The 17915-nt window shown below is 41.3% G+C and overlaps 1 protein-coding gene across 6 annotated transcripts in view; it reads right to left on the bottom strand.

Annotated features, from left to right (window-relative positions):
• CDK15 (cyclin dependent kinase 15) overlaps positions 1-17915 on the bottom strand; it is a 73461-nt gene that overhangs the window by 40228 nt on the left and 15318 nt on the right. For all 6 annotated transcript variants that reach the window (XM_070421859.1, XM_070421860.1, XM_070421858.1 and 3 more), the window contains exons 5-9: positions 17418-17512; positions 16604-16666; positions 9099-9222; positions 7417-7537; positions 3380-3473 (exon numbers count right to left, since the gene is read on the bottom strand). In XM_070421859.1, coding sequence (XP_070277960.1) covers positions 3380-3473; positions 7417-7537; positions 9099-9222; positions 16604-16666; positions 17418-17512 — 497 coding nt within the window. The remainder of the gene's footprint in view (positions 1-3379; positions 3474-7416; positions 7538-9098; positions 9223-16603; positions 16667-17417; positions 17513-17915) is intronic.

Genomic DNA, 17915 nt, shown 5'->3' with positions numbered 1-17915 from the left:
CTTTGCCCTCAGAGTGTGGAGCTACAGCTGGGATAAATGTCAATGATGACAAAACCCTTGTCCTCCTTCGACAGGACCAGGTAGGAATGAGACATAATGAATCTGACCTCCTGCTGCTCACAAAGTATTGCTAGGCAATATGGAACTGTATCCTTGGTCAGTACAGATCAAAAGTCAACAATGAGCTATGCAAGTTGACAAACTCGATAAAAACTACCTGGGTGGGTGGTGGAATCAGATAAACAGAGAAGAATATTATGATTTTAAATGATGGGAGCTACAAGATTCTTCTTGTTCAAAGAAGTCACAACTTCATGGAATCAGAAAATCAAATACAAGTGGTCCCGGACTTACTATGGTTTGATTTATGACATTTTCAGCTTATGATGGGTTTATGGGGAGGTAACCTGTCATAGGTTGAGGAGCCTCTGTAACATGTATCATGCTGGAAACCCAGGGAGGTCGGTGATGTGAATTGCTCTCCCTCATAACTTAAAGTTAGAGCTGGGTTCAGAACTCACGTCTTCTGACTGCAGGCCAGTGGTATTTCTAATATGGTCACTTGTTTTAAATTTGCAATGAGTTGTCATAAATGTCAAAATAAAGTCCCGTTGGTTGACTGCAGTGTGATAAAGACAATGGTAGACATGAACATGGCTTTCTGGGCAGGAACTATTTGTCAAGACATGTTTGTTTTTGCTGTTAAGACATGTTTGTTTTGGTACTTAATGTCCAGGTTCAAGTGCAAATTCTTTCACTTACTGAATTACCAAACACATCTTCAGATGGCCAGTGTCAGTCAGCGAGGCCAGTCCTGGAAACTTGAACCAATAACTAGAGAGCCATCGGGTCCTGGGAAATGTCTGGCCCATTCTTTCTGTTCTGTGATATCTAAGTACTTCCTCTAGTGTGGACAAGAAGTAAGACCACACGGAGGAACAATGAGGCTGTATATCAGGAAAGGCTTTTCCGCACTTAGGTGATTGAAACATCTCTACAATCATAATTTATCTGACAGGGAAAGGCAGCAGATATTTCTTGAGCACTTTTGGCACAGGAAACTTGCTATGCATCTGACCTTATGGAATTCTGACAGAAGGCTAGGAAGTCATGACCGCCAGCCCCATTTAACAAATGAGTAAACGGGAAGCTCAAAGGAGCTCCACAGCCTGCCCACATTTGTTTAGCTAAAAAGTCGCTAGAATTCAAACCCTGGTTTTACAGCTTTAAAGCTATTATTACGCTAAGCTGCCTCCAGCTTAGACAATGTTTTGGCACCCAGTGATGCTGTTTGAAGAGAAATAGCATTTATCTGTCTTGCAGGGGAGCTTGGAGAAGAAAAAAAATCAGTATTTCCTATGTTGCTCCATAATAGCCCCCATATATCAAAAAGAAAATTTTAATGGCAGTAATTAATCTCTATAAAATGTCTTAATTTCTCAAAGCACATTTTATTTTAGCCAGAAGACAGTGTCTTCTGGGTCATGAATTTCTAGCACGAGGCTGGCATAGAATTTCTTCATCGAGGTGAGACAATAACTTTCCAGAACTGGCAACTAATTATTTTCCCCTTTCCCCAGTGTTCCCTAAAGTTTTCCGCACTTTTATGTGTGTATTAAAGATAATTTCTAGTATGGCCAGTATGGCTCAGTGGTTGAGTGTTGAACTATGAACCAGGCAGTCACAGTTTGATTCCTGGTCAGAGCAAATGCCCGGATTGTGGGCTTGGTCCCCAGTAGGGGGCGTGCAGGAGACAGCCAATCAATGATTTTCTCTAATCATTGATGTTTCTCTCTCTCTCTCTCTCCCTTCCTCTCAGAAATCAATAAAAATATATTTAAAAAACACACAATGAGATATCACCTCACACCTGTCAGAATGGGTATCATCAGAAAATCAACAAACAACTTTTGGCAAGGATGTGGAGAAAAGGGAAACCCCATGCACTATTGGTGGGATTGCAGATTGGTGCAGCCACTATGAAAAACAGCATGGAGGTTCTTCAAAAAAGTAAAAATGGAACTGCCTTATGACTCAGTGATTCCACTTCTGGGTACATATCCAAAGAAACTCAAAACACTAATTCGAAAGAATACATGCACCCCTATGTTCACTGCAGTGTTATTTACAATAGCCAAGATATGGAAGCAAAATAGATCCAGAGACAAAGAAGAATGGAACAGAATCTCAGAGGGAAGGCAGGGGTGGGTGGTGAGTGGGGAGAGATTATCTGTATATATGCATAACCCATAGACACAGACAATAGTGAGATGAAGGCCTGGGAGGGCAGGGTGGAGCGGTCAATGGGAGAAAAAAGGGACATCTGTAATACTTTCAACAATAAAGATAAATTTTTAAAAAAGATATGGAAGCAGTCCAAGTGTCTATCAATAGAGAGTGGACATGCAATGAAATATTACTTGGCTATATAAAAGAATAACATCTTACCATTTATGACAGCATGGATGAACCTAGAGGGTATTATGCTAAGTGACATAAATCAGTCAGAGAAACACAAATACCATATGATTTCACTTGTATGTGGAGTCTAAAGACCAAACTACATGAGCAAACAAAATTGAAACAGACTCAGAGACACAGGGAACAGACTGATAGTTGCCAAAGGGGAGGAGTTTGGGGGAACTGGGTGACAAAGGTGAAGGGATTAAGAAGTACAAATTGGTAGCTACAAGAGAGTTATGGAGATGTAAAGTACAGCACAGGAAACGTGGTCAATAATATTGCAATAACTATGTATGGTGCTGGGTGGGTACTGGACATACCAGGGAAATCACTTTATAAAGTATATGATTGTCTAACCACTATGCTGTACACCTGAAACTAATACAAAATAATATGGAATGTAAATCATAATTAAAAATAAACTTAAGAATAAAAGAAATGGAACCACACACGCAAAAGCACCTTAACATCTTAGGCATTTGGTTTTGGAAGAGCATGATAAATACAGTATTTCTCTCACACGAACATGCTAGGCCTTCGTTTCCATTGGAGTTCTATGACAATTTAGGGCCTTGTCTTCAGTTGACAAAGATTCAGGGCCAGACATATAGTAGAATTCGAGCTGGGGGTGGCCAGGCAGAAATGTGCTTAAGTAGGAATGGCAGAAATCGCCCCAAGAAACCGAGACTATACTATAGGGCGCAGGTGGATTCATGGGATGTTACAGGACAACGGGGGTTTCTGGACACTCATTCCTAAGGTACTTATACTGTTGCAAATACCGCAGTCTCCATGACCTTAACATGGAGCTTCACATCTCAAAGCAGATGGACTGCGTCATTTGTCTCAAAGGCAAATTTGATTTAAAGTTTGAAACGCAGATATTTCTTCTTCCTAAGAGGAATTCTTCTCTTACCTCCCAGATCTTCTCCAGCTGTTCAAAGATGCTGGTAACCCCAGGAAACAAAGGTTGACCCTGGAACATTTCAATAAAGATGCAGCCGGCACCCCTAGCAAAAGAAATAAGAGTCAACAGACCGTTTCAAGGAAACCAGACCTGCAAAACTGAACTACTAGCATTTCTCCTCCCAGGAAATATTTTGGGGACAGTTAAATAGAGGCCACATGCTATTATAAAATCTTGGGCAAAAAAAAAATAAAAGTCCCTTTGTCAACCAAAAAAATAAGAACAGCCTGCAGCTTTTTGTTAAACTGGAATGCAACCAGCATTTAGGAACACAGTACAGGGAGCAAACATTCTGGCTCATTCAAGCTCATTAACTGTCCATTTTATGAGAGGAGGGGAAAGTTCTAAACCTCCAAACTGAACGCTCTCTTCCACTGAACGAACCTAAGATGCTGTCATTGTAAGAAGCACCACTATTGTGTGTGCCATTAAGAAACAAAACACCTGCGAGTTAAACTATGACATGCTCAGAATGTTGCCTTTACACTTATTGAAAGGGCTGCTATACACTTAATTAGACACATTATTTCATCCTATGTCGTACTTGTACATACAAAAACTGGAACATAAAGTGAAAGACATTGGTTTAGGTGTTCCTGAAACTTTTTTCCACATTCAGCATTTGACTCAGACTCTTTGATGTCTATGTTTATCCACGGTATCGCCCTCGACATCAGGAGTTTGATGACACAGCATGTCTTAAAATAATCCATTAGAGAACTAACAGTCACTGGTGCTGGGCTCCCAAGCTGACCTTGCAGTTACATAGCCTACTTCTATGTCACCTTTTTACATAGGTGACTCCTGCTTAAAGAATGTTGCTAGACGTGTCTGATTCACTCTCTTTCCACAACCGTTTGGTTCTTGGGGGAGGGAGGGAGGGGGAGGGAGGGGGAGGGGGAAGGGGCACTCTTCTGTCAGCAAGATTCTTCCAAGTCACTGACACTCATGCTGCAAGTCCTGACGCTGGCATGTTTGACGTTCACACATGTGCAATGGCAACTAGAGTACAGCCGGGCTGATGGCTACGGTAAGATGCTGCTGATTGTAAGCCGCATGCGGATTTAAGGTGCAACAAGAGTGTGCGTCTGAAAATAGATTAAATGGGGTGAAACATGTTTCCTTTCCTATGTAGTCAAATGAGAGAGTCATTGTTGAGAGACAGTAAGAAGTATGATTTATTTTGCTAATAATGCACACTTTTCTTCTGATCATCTCTGGGTGATAAGAATGGTTCAGTGGACAGATTACAGAGATTTTCCCCACGGACCAATACTTTGGCTCCAAATCCCTTTCACCATAACACACACTTCTGCAAACTCCCTGAACCAGCTTGACATTTTTTGGCCTGGCATGATAAAGGATATATAAGTAAAGCATTTTATTACAAATCATCATATTATTAAAGATTCATATTAAATATGGTCTTTAATATTATTCATATGTATTTATCCCATGTGATAAATTTTTATTTTTTCCATCTGACTATAGACACACGCTATTTAATTTACTTTAACTTGGGTAGGAGAAAGCAGAATTCTTATATATATAATTAAAATCTAACTGTATTTTATTATTTCTAAAGAAATATAGACTGTTTTCATGAGATAATATTGAGTTTGCATTTTAAATAATCACCTGGCTTATTCTTAGACTTTTGTACGTATGTGAATAAAAGCTACCAGATTGAGGTTTGCAAGCAGATTTCTTCCCCCTCAAACAACAGGTTGCTTTTATCCCCAATTTTTAAAAAGTCAATTTGGATATAATAGCCACATGTTTACTTTTTAATGATTTTTCATGTCTAGGAGACATCTTGATATGTGTTAAAACATCTTTGATCAGACAAATGTAACTTAAGAATCTGGTTAGCTCTAGCCGGTTTGGCTCAGTGGATAGAGCGTTGGCCTGTGGACTGAAGGGTCCTGGGTTTGATTCTGGTCAAGGGCATGTACTCTCTCTCTGTCTCTTCCCCTCCTTCCACTCTCTCTAAAAAAATCAATGGAAAAAGTATCCTCAGGTGAGGATTAACAAAGAATCTGGTCAGTAGTGTCTTGAGTCAAATTTTTAGAACTATTGTCATTTTAAAGCTTCTCATTAGCTTGTCTTTAAATATCCACATTCTTTTTTGCTTCTTATCTTTAAAGCAACAGATATTAGGGTGTCCCAAAATTCACACAAGAAGTACAGTGGAGCCTTGACTTACGAGTGTCCCGACTAATGAGTTTTTCGAGATATGAGCCGTCTCTCGGCCGATTTTTTGCTTTGAGTTGCGAGCTAAAATTAGGGTTATGAGCCAGCTTCAGATACCCCACCACTAGTTGGCGCAGCGAACGTCACAACATCAGCCCAGCATCACGTGTCTCACTCGTTCACTTTAAGATTTGACATACGAGTAATTTGAGTTACGAGCTCTGTCACGGAACGAATTAAACTCGTAAGTCAATGCCCCACTGTAATTTTGATAGAAAACACAGGTTTATAATTAAAAATTGTAAATTTTTTATTGATTCATAAAGTATACAGCATAGGGTTATGTATGGAATAGCACATCAGGTAAATGGCCTCCATGGCTTTGCTGGCACATACACAAAGCTGTGGTCTTCATTGGTCTTCATTGTCCCTGCTCCTGGGCCATAATTGGTACTTGGTAATGCTTATCAAATTGAAGGGATTGAAATCAAAGGGCAACAGATATTAGAATCAGATTCAATAAACCAAGTAAAATTAGGCTTTTATTTTTTGTTGTTGTTGTTAATGCTCACGCAAAATTCAAATGTTGCATGAATTTTGGGACACCCTATAAAAGGTGTAATTTAAAAACAGTAAGTGGAGAAGACTAGAAGTAATGGAAAACTGTCAAATGGTTTAAAATCATTTTGGTTGCTAGCAATGGTCAACTATGAGATAAGCCAACTCAGAAACTGAGCTGGTGAATACCATCCAATGGTCTCCACCCCCTGCCCTAACCCCTCTCTGTGTGTGCTGGCACCGGAGATTAGGAAATCAATGCTGCAGATACACTGGGGGAAATTTCTGCAACCTTTCTCAATTCTTTGGGAAATCTAAAGCTTAGTTTAGCCTTTTAGGATACTGTCTAATGCTTTTAATCCATTATTGATTTTTTTTTTAAACAGTGCCTACCGTTTATATATGACCTTCTAAGGTCTTGAAAGAAGTCCATGTATTTTTTTTTACCTTTGAGGAGGTGCCTATGATTGTGGTTACCACACATCTAACTGTGGCTCCCACATGCCTGAGATATTTCAGGAATAAGGTCTAGATAACATAACACCACTGCCCTAGGAAGGAGGAGTGCCTGAGAGCCCACACTCATCACCACATCCCTTTAATCCAAGAGCCTCCCCAACAATGTGGTTCTACTTGACACCATCTATCTTGTTCTTACACTTGAACTACCATCCCATTTAACCCCTCAAGGGGAGAGTTTGTTACCCTCATTTTAAAAATAGAGAAACATAGACATAAAGAGGATACATGGCTTTTTCAAGATAACAGAATCCAGAGAAACTGATTAGAAGTAGAATTGGCATAAAAATCAGGTCTCCTTTTGCCACCAGGCTCTGAACTATGTTTGGACATGTGTGAGCATGCATGTACAGACGAGTGTGTGTGTGTGTGTGTGTGTGTGTGTGTGTGCGTGTGTGTGTTGGGAGTGTGTGTGTGTTTCTCTGAGGACAAGGAGAAAAGACAAAGGATTGACGAGAAGAGCTAGGAGGTGAGGCATGATAGAAAGAAAATAGGATTCAGATGCGTTGGGCAAGACTGATCTGAGTCTCAGTTTCTTTAACTGTAAAAACTTATAGAATGATTGGAAAAATCAAATGGGATAGGTATTTGAAAGCACTTTATGTTTCTGTAGACAAATGTGATTGTCATTAGAATTATTATTTAAAATGTAGTACAGATGATAAAGTAACCCTCAAGGGTAGGGTGACTCCTATTTTTGGGGCACTAGCTCTTACCATATGTCCAGTTCAGAGGAATATTCAGTGGCTCCCAGCAAGGCATCAGGAGGGCGGTACCAGAGGGTCACAACTTCTGAAGAGTATGTCTGGCTGGGAATGGACTTGGCCCGAGCAAGACCTGACCAAAGGGGAGAAGCACAGAACTCATTACCTGGGATCTGGAGCACAGTGACACATTCTACCAGGAAGGGTTTAGCTGGCTGAGTAAACAATATTTAAAAATAACACACACTCTCTGGGTGCTTTTAAGAAAGCTACTCAACTACCTTCACCCTTGTGCACTTCTCCATCAAGTCCATTTCTCAAAGTTTGGCCGACTTTGCAGCTAGATGTGGCCTTCCTGGCAGCTAAGTGTAATGAGTGACTAAATCTTGCCTGCACAATACAAACAGGAGTGATGTGTGAACTTCTAGATCTCCCTCCTCCCGGCTGTAATAGGAAGGAGGCGGCAGCCATCTTGAAATATGCACCTGGGGCAACACCCTGGGGACGGGGGGCCACAGACAGAAGGAGGGTGCACCACGCACCGGGGTGCCACCTGACACGTACTGACTGCTCAGCTCAGACGGTTATGTGAGAGTAAGTAAGCTTCTAGCATGTTTCTGCCTCTGTAATTCTGGGTCTCTGTAACAGCGACAGAACTCACTTCCTAACCAATACGGCCGCCCTCCATGTCTGCAGCCCAGGAATCCCCAGTTAGATAAAGGGTGGGGGTTGCTAATCCAAATTGGTTAGTTTGGTAGGACCTTAGATGAGTCATTTTCAAGGGCTCTCCTGCAAAATGAGAGCACTTTGTCAGCCAGCCACTGATCTCACAGAACCACAAGATCTACAGCCGGAAGAATACTCAATAGATGAGTCACTGTGTGGGGCTTGGATAAATGAATGTCTGTTCAATGTTTACGTACATACTCGGATGAAAGCTACTATCTCAGAATAAAGTGCTGCAGCGACAGTACAACTCTCTGACATCTGCCAAACAGGGAAGAGCAGCTCCCCAGCTCCCACGGAACCAGCTCTTCAACTATTTGTTGAGCACTTACTATGATGCCAGGCACTAGGGATACAACATTCAGCAAAAATGGACCCAGGCCGCCATGATAATGCCCATAGTCTAGTGGAGGAGTCAAAATTGTCACACAAATGTGTGTGTGTGTGTGTGTGTGTGTGATTATAAACTGTGATAAGTGCTAAAATGGAAAGATATAGTAATACTCAGGAGAAATCGGCATCACTTTGGTGGAAATAAAAGCCTCACCTATATAGATACAAAGAGCCTTCATTGCAGGAAGAGTCTATTCGACAATCTGGGGCTTGATCCTGTCATTCTGGGATATCCTCAATCTACTCTGATAGAATCTGTCTCTCCACCCAGATATACAGAAAACTACCAAGTACAGTCCACTCTATAAATGTCTCTATATCAAAAAAGGCAGTAGACTAGTAGGGGTGCCCAAGTTTTAGGATCTGACCAGACTGGAGCTTGATATGATCCTAGAGAGCTGCAATCTCTCCATGTCTTGCCTCGCACTTCCTATATGGTAGTTTGATATCCTCACAAAGCATCGCTCTCCCTGAGCCTCAACTTTTCAAAGGCCAGGACTCGTCGATGCTTTAAACACGTGTGCACAAAAGCATCATTGTTCACAGCCCAGAAAGAGACTCGAGGGGCAGCTTACCAAAGTCAGCCAGCTTGAGCTCTCCCAGGTGACTGATGAGAATGTTCTGAGGTTTCAGGTCCCTGTGAAGAACGTGTTGGTGGTGGATGTACGCCAGGCCCCGCAAAAGTTGAAACATGAAAAGCTGGAAGGAATGAACACCTTATCTAAACAGATTTGAGCCACTATGTGTGGATTTCTTCTCTAAATCAAAAACAGTCATCCGTAGAATATAGTAAAAAGTGTCTCTTGAGAGATAAAAAAAAAAAGGAAATTAAAAAAAAGAGGAGATTTTCTATTCAGAGGGGGAAGAAAGTACAAGTAAGTAGGCCATGTCCTAAACAAAGGGATTCTGGATTTCCCTGACATCTCATGTCTTTGGTATTGAAGGAATTACCCTTCCTTAAAATCTAGAGTGAAACTTTGAAGTTTCTCTTGGAACACTAGTTATTGATTTAGATTTGGGAGATTTAATTTTTTTTTTTTCCCACCGACAAACTTGGCATGTAAGATCAAAGTTGACCTGGAAATGATATTCTAAGGTTTACAACTGCTTACATTTCCCAAGCTCTCTGATATGAAAGCCTTTTAAAAACACAACACAAGGAGACCAGACTGGGAAACGTATCCTTAGATAGTAAAAGGAAAGAAAGGGACCATTATCTTTTTAAACCTATTTTTAAAGTCTTAGGTTGAAAGTTGAAAATAAGGGAAATATACAGTAGAGATTAAGAGGGAAGAGAGACCAAAAGAAATTAGACCCTCCCCCCTCCAAAAAAAAAAAATCAAAAGAGACTGAGGAATAAGTAGCAGAGAGAAGAAAGAAGAGGGAATGGGAAACAACAGAAAAAATACATTCAGGGCCCCAAATTTTAAATGTTGCACATGGTTATAAGGCACAGTAACCAGACATTTTCAGATCCCCACCATTATAGAAGTTTAAGGGGAAAAAGAATGCTCCGTTTTCCAAGTGTCTTTTGCTATTTTCCAGCGCCCCTGGCAATTGAGAATTCAAATACCAACAATTCGTGTTTACAAAGACCAATGCCAACTGCAAACATGTTCTGACAGTTTAGAAAAGAAAGGACCAGCCCCAGGCTTCCTGTGGACGCAGGCAAAATAGCAGGCACAGAGCTGTGTGGATGAATCCACTTTCCCACCACACCTTGGAAACTAGGAACTGCGGAGACGCTAGGACCTGTACTGATCTCACAATGACTTGGACACACTGGAGCCAAGTTCATGAGCAGCCTGGTCTGACCGAAGCAGGAGCCTTTGGGGGGGTTACCTACCACAGCACTCTGTGGCCGTAGGTTTGATACAGATCCCACATCAGTTTCATAAGCCATTTAGGAATGTTAACAATTTCTTGAGTCCTAGCAAGTTTTGCTCAGTGGATAGAGTTGGCCTCCAGACTGAAGGGTCCCAGGCTCAGTTCTGGTCGGGGGCACGTGCCCGGATTGCGGGCTTGCTCCCCAGTATGGGGTGTGCAGGAGGCAGCCGATCAATGATTCCCTCTCACCATTGATGTTTCTATCTCTCTCCCTTCCTCTCTGAAATCAATTAAAAAAATATGTATATTTAAAAAAAAAAACTTCTTGAGACTCCTACTTCAAATGTTCTCTGGTCCTATGAATCTTCCCAAGGCTTTATCTTCTTCGTGCTTCAAATACACACACTATTTACTTTTCCACTCATCAAACCACTACGCTACCGAAACACAAAATTCTTATACCATCATTTAAACCTTCCAATTGGTTATAATGTTTATGGAAAAGACAATATAAAAAAAAATCCAACTGAAATCCCAGCTGAAAGATACGTTGCCACAGTCGATGTTTTTCAATGGGACAGTATAGGAGAGAGGGAGATGGAGACAGGAGAGCGACAGAAGACAGAAAGATGGAGATCAGCGAGGGAGAGACAGAAGAAGGAAGACAGGGAAAGTGCCGTTTATTGAATGCCTGTCACCTTTTGTAATCAATCCCCAATACACCCCTGTGAGGAAGGTATGCTTGCCCTCACTTCACAGATAAGAAAAATAGGAAACTTTGAAAACATGTCTAGAAAGAGTCAGGGCCACAGCTCAAATTCAGACGTGCCTGACTCCACTACACCAGCCTGGGAAGCCAGAGAAAAGACAGAAAGTCAAAACATGACAGGGAAAGGGAGTGGGCGGGCTGAGTCAGCCACAGAGCTTCTCAGAGGGAGGGCCGGGCCGGTTGAAGTGCCTTTCATGTCCCAAGGAGAGGCTGTTCTCACTAATTAGTCACACCCGCCTCCCACCTTCTTGCTCTCAGTCTTTCCTCCTTGGCTCCACGTCTCTGTCTGCAAGCTTGTGTGCACAGTAAAGCACCCGTGGTGGTCAGGCATGGGGTCCCCCAGCCACACTTCTCCAAACGGCAGTGTGTGCTGACGAAGCTCACCACCCACTCACTCTTCAATCCTTTCCAGCCTGGAGTCTTCCCTCAACCCTGCCGAAGCTTCACCGATAATGACCCATTCGGATGGTGCTTTTTCTCAGTCAACATCAAGCCAGATCGTGGGTGACTCTTTCCAGAGAGGCTTCCTGTACCTCAGGGGTTAGTTCTATTTCCAACACAGTGAGGCTCTTGGGAACAAAATGTAATTCGTTTGGGCTACTGCCATCTGGGCTGGAATCCCTCAAAACACAATCAGATGAGTCAGCCAAGTCTGCAGGGAAGCCCTGAGTGCTCCACTCACCAGGGATCCCTGGGGTTTGTTAAATCCCAGGCGGTCCCCATCATGTCTTCTGTGGTCACTACTCAAAATGTAAGCCTCTCAGACTATTCTTTTTCCCTCCCATAAGCTCATCTCTGTATTGCTCTGTGCTTCCTTTCACGTAATCCATGGTTCCTTCCTCTCCCAGACCTTTTCACTGCTCACTCTTCGCGCCTCAATCCTGGATTAAAACTCTCTACAGCGCAACCTCTGATGGATTTTCTTCTGGCTCCTTTCCTTCAGTGGGACCTTGAGCTCACTGCTCCTTTATAGCATTCATACGTGGATGCTAGCTTTTCTACAGCTCACTCATACATCCGATCGCAGGGGGGTGGGGGCAGCTGCCTCCTGACTCCTCAACCCCACTTCAAAACCATTCCTTCTCTACCCTTAAGTAAAAACCCCTGTTGCTTAGACTTTCTTGACATCCAGCTACATCTTCCTCTACTCCTCTTGTCACTCTCATCCACACACCCACCACCCGGCATCATTCTCTCGAGATCACAGCTGTTGCTCCCTTGACATCAGTGTAACATGGCAAGCTGACCTCCATCGGTCTGCTTCTCCAGGCACCCTCACTCCATGATAACACAGTAGGTCTTGCCATCATAAGCAACTATTTTGATCATGTCATTCATTAGGTGTTGTTGTTGTTTTACCATGGTCACCAATGCCTTTTGCTGTGGAAATCCAATGGATACCTCTCATTCCTTCTCTTTGCAGCATTTGGAATTGTTGACCTTCCTGAAGCTCTTCCTTGGTAACACAACCTTATAATTTTTCTCCTACTTCTCTGAAGTCTCTTTTTTTATGGGTTCTATCCACTTCCTCTACTGATCTCCAATATATTTAAATTCCTTAGGGCTCCATCCTGGACCTTCTCTTATCACTCCACATACTCCCCCTTAGCCATCTTATCTACTAACTGACTCAATTAACAACAGTATTCTGCAGATTTCAAAATCTTTATCTCCAACTCAGACTCTCTCTTGAACTTTAGACCCAAATAGTCTGAAGTTCACTTGGACATCCTATAATCACATCAAACTCAAAATGTCCAAAACTTAACTCACTATTTCCCTCTAAGATCCACATTCCTCTTTTCTCCTCTCTCTCTCTCTCTCTCTCTCTCTCTCTCTCTCTCTCTCCATATATATATATATATAATATATATATATATATATATATATATATATATAACTTTAACCCTAACCTCAACTAGGAGCTCATTCCATCTAAGATAGGACTCCTCCTCTTCTCCAAACCAACTTCTTCTATTTCTAGTAATAGAGCTATAATTCTCCTGGTCAATCAAACTCAAAATCAGCCATGTTTGTCCCCACCCTCTCCCTCTTCATGTCCTGGATGAACTCTTCATTGTTTCCATTTTTCACATTCCTTTCCATTCTCGCCTTCACTCCAATAATCTAGGCCTTTATTACGTCTTACCTAGATCCTTGCTATTCAAAGTTTGTTCCTTGACCAGCAGCATCCACATCCCCCGGGATCATGTTAGAAACAGAAGCTCAGGCTCACTGTAGGCTGCCTGGATCAGACCCCCAAGTCATTCATCTGCTCACTGAAGTTTGAGAAGCACTGGGCTAGACCACATCAATAAACTCCCAACTGGAATTTCTGACTCCAGTCTCCTCTCTTTAATCCATCCCACAGACCACAGTTACATAAATTTCCTTCTGATCATGTCATGCTCTCTCAACTCAACCCCCTTTAATAACTCTAATGTTTAAGGAATAGAGTCCACATCTTAGGAAGTGAGGCTCTTGGCCACCTACCCAATCAATTTCCCCAGACTTATGTACCCCACTTCACTAATATATTCTACATGTCAGGCCAACAGGACCAGAGGTGCAATATGGCAGTAGTGGAAAAGCATCCTAACCAAGAATCATATTTAGCTATGGCAAGGGCTGTTTCTATAACCTCTGGCAAAATATTTGTCCTCTCAAATCTTAGATTCCAATTCGGCAAAACAAAAAAGTTAGATCAGCCCAGTGTTTTTAAAACTTTTTTTTGTATTGCAACCAAATATATATGTACCCAGTATTTACATCCATATCCAGATATAAGTACAGTTTCAACTAGAACAAAAGTTGCACAAAACATTTTCTATTCTCTTCTAACCCATTTCATTTCATTTTTTAAAATGTTGGTTGCTAATCACCACATTGATTTCATAACCCACTAATGCAGGGGTGGGCAAACTTTTTGACTCGAGGGCCACAATGGGTTCTTAAACTGGACCGGAGGGCCGGAACAAAAGCATGGATGGAGTGTTTGTGTGAACTAATATAAATTCAAAGTAAACATCATTACATAAAAGGGTACGGTCTTTTTTTTTTTTTTTAGTTTTATTCATTTCAAACAGGCCGGATTCGGCCCGCGGGCCGTAGTTTGCCCACAGCTGCACTAATGGGTCAGAACCCGAAAACTGAAAACCACTGTCGGCCCCGTCGCCCTAACAGTCCATGATTCTGGGATCCTCTTCCTTGAATACATCCTCTATTTCCCTGCTCTGTACCTTTGGTGAACACGTTCCTCCTTTCTATAACATCTTCCCCTATTTCAGCCTCTTAAAATGAATGTATGTTTTGATTTCTGGCTTAAATGAAGCCTCTTAAAATGAGAAAATATATTCTACTTCTTTACACATCTACAAACTAGGTCTTATTTCTTACTTGGCATTATTCACAAATGCCATGTAATAGTATTGGTGTGTATTTCTTTTATCTTGTTTTTGGATGTAAGTGTCTTGAGGGCCAGAATCTGTCTTCCATGTCTTTTTTTCCTCTGAAGCATTTAGCACAGTGACTTATATGTGAGTCACATAAGCCTGAAAATCTTTCTCACCGTTATTTTTCCTGCAACCGTTTTTCTATGTAATCAACACCTCTAGTCTAGTTTCTTGACTCTTCTGCTTTCTACCTAGCTTTCCGCACTCTGCCTATCTTCACGTCTTCCCTCAGTTTAGAAGCCACTGACCACCAGCTTAACCTTTTGACATTCTCTTCAATTCTCTTGCCAAATGGTCTTTTCCTCTCACTTATCTGGCAAAACCCCAACTCTGAATCAATAAACTGTCTACTTTCTCTGCTCCTCTATTCCAGCGGTTCTTAATCTGTGGGTCGCGACCCCTTTGGGGGTCGAACGACCCTTTCACAGGGGTTGCCTAAGACCATCGGAAAACACATATATAATTACATATTGTTTTTGTGATTAATCACTATGCTTTCATTATGTTCAATTTGTAACAATGAAAATACATCCTGCATATCAGATATTTACATGATGATTCATAACAGTAGCAAAATTACAGTTATGAAGTAGCAACAAAAATAATTTTATGGTTGGGGGTCACCACAACATGAGGAACTGCATTAATGGGTCGCGACATTAGGAAGATTGAGAACCACTGCTCTATTCAAATGGCTAAGCACTGCCATTTATTTATTTATTTATTTATTTGTTAATCTTCACCTGAGGATATTTTTCCATTGACTTTTAGAGTGGAAGGAAGGGGGAGAGAGAGAGAGAGAGAAACATTGATGTGAGAGAGACACATCAATTGGTTGCCTCTCACATGTGCCTCTGACCAGGGCCAGGGATCCAGCCTGCAACCCACATATATGACCTTGACCAGAATCCAATCTGGGACCCTTCAGTCCTCAGGGCTGACGCTCTATCCACTGAGCAACACTGGCTATGGCAGCACTGCCATTTAAAAAATAATCCCATAAACATGCAGATAGCTTAATGATTTTCATTCTCATTAGAATATTTAATACACTCCTAGACTTCCTTGGTTTCCCTAGTTAGTTCCCTACCCCATTCTCCAATAGCTATTAAGATTTCTTCATTCCTCTCAACTCCTCACCCCTCAACCTTTCCCCACTTGCCTCTAAGAGGAGATTAAGCTGCTCATTAAGAGTCTCATAATATTCCTATCAACACAGCCATAGCCTTGTCACTTTGCTTCTCACTGCCCATTTAAGTCCACATTATCTTACTGGGCTTTAAGCACACTGAAAGTAAGAAATACAACTTATTCATTAGTAAAACCTCAGAACTTAATATAGTACTAAGACCTCAATAAGTATTTCTTGAATGAATAAATTAATACATAAATTATTATTTAAATGAATGAGTACATATGCAAATCTCATGTGTCTAGGTTAATTAATTAAATGCCAATAAAACTTTAGAGAATGAAAAGTATAAAATACAAATGATTTATAACACAAGTAGAATTACATCTGTTAAGAGGTCATTATTATTTCTATTCTAATGACTGGGAAAAAATGGAAGCTAGCTCCATAGACAACAGGACCTGATCGGACAGGCAAAAAGGTAACTGATCAGGATCCAACACAGGTGATTTGTTGGCTAATTCTAGTGGGAACTATAAATACAACACAAACTTTATCACAGAGCACAGCAGTCTGCCATGAAGAAGGTATTTATTTTATAAAAGATGGCCTACCTCCACTTGTTTTTCTCAGTGCAATTCTTTTCATTGGCTTATGCTTCTAGGCACACATTTGCATGATAGCAATGACTGACAAGGTTAGGCTATCCAGAAAACCACTAAACATTGCTCCATATCTTGAAGGACAATTTTCTTTTTTTTTTTTTTAACTTTTCTCTAGAATATTAATGATGGCCATCTTCTTATTTTGTGTCCTGGGACTTTGCTTTGCACTGTCAGCCTGTTTCAAAATTCTCCTGTGGTGGGCGAGCCAGAGAGGCCTGCGCCTCGCAGCACTCACCCTGACGTTGTGAGGGTGCAGTCCGCCCGGGTGCTGGGACATGTACTGGGCCAGGTCCGTGTGCTACAGGAAACGGGGGAGAGGCTGTTGTTAGTGGTGCTTGCACAGTGCCCTACAGCAGACCGCACATTTGACTGCCAGAGGTCGTACAAAGTTCAGGTTTTTGAGAATAAGGGGCAGAAGGCACACAGCCAGGTTTTCTGAGACCCCACTGCTGAGGTCAAACCCAGTGTGTCTTTCTAACTGGCTGCTCTTAGAAGGAAGCTTGTTTCCCGGCACAACAAGATGCTCTATTTAGGTAAATGACTGTCCCTGAACACCATGACACAGGGAGTTTCCACTCTTCTCGGGGGCAAGTCAAGTACACATACCGTATGATTTCTTTCTGCTAATATTTGAATAGTTTTCCCTCTCAGAAATACTACAGTGAGTTATTCTTTAGTAAACTTATATACAATGTTTTAAAACCTGGTGGCTTATATCTTCATTATCAATGAAAAATGTTGGGCTCTGCTCAGCTGGTGGTTAAAAATAGATTTTTTTAAAAGTGTAAACGTTTTATTTAGGAGGCAAACACAAAATTCTTATTAATTACTGCTGGTGAGGGGAAAGAGACAGCAAATACAATGGGCAAAGAGGCAAGATTCAGGAATAAGCATAAGAACAATAGGCTCTGTTAATCGTAATAATGAAAATTTCCATGACACTTTCCACATTGTAATGAAAATTTTATCATGCCATAAAATATTAACAGATTCATTATACAAGCACCAGGCTTTTCCCTCATGCTTTGTAAAATGCTGGGGCAACTCACCATGTATTCGAAAACGAATGTCAGTGTCTCTTTGGTGTGGATTATGTCATGCAGGAGCACAATATTGGCATGTTTCAGACCCTTCAAAAGAGAAGCTAGAAAAATTCAACAAAATGTTAACTCAATCAACGATCTTGAAAGCCCTGCTTTAAAGATATCAAACAGTATTTATATTTTTAAACATTTCAAAGCAAGCAGTTCTGGTTTTTTATTGCTGGAAATATCTCTTGTGAAATAATATTTAAAATGACAAAGTACCTTCATTATTTGTTAAATGGTGAGTCATTGCATTTGCATACCTTACTTTTTTAATAGGCTAGAGCAGTTTGAAAAGAAATATGTTTCCATTTACCCAATCAATTTCATCAAAGCACTCAGAGCACTTTGCAAATGCTTTCCTCTGGGGACCTTATCATCTCTGTTTCAGAGTCACAGGAGAGGAGGCCTGAGAGATAAGGCCATGGGGGGGGGGGGGGGGGGGCGGAGGCGGGCAGGAAA

This window comes from Myotis yumanensis, unplaced genomic scaffold (assembly GCF_028538775.1).
Source record: "Myotis yumanensis isolate MYYU_CA2020_CCGP unplaced genomic scaffold, mMyoYum1.0.hap1 SCAF_8, whole genome shotgun sequence".
In the NCBI taxonomy this organism is placed as follows: Eukaryota; Metazoa; Chordata; class Mammalia; order Chiroptera; family Vespertilionidae; genus Myotis; species Myotis yumanensis.
Note: the sequence above shows the minus strand (reverse complement) of the source record. Positions and strands in the feature narration are given on the sequence as shown.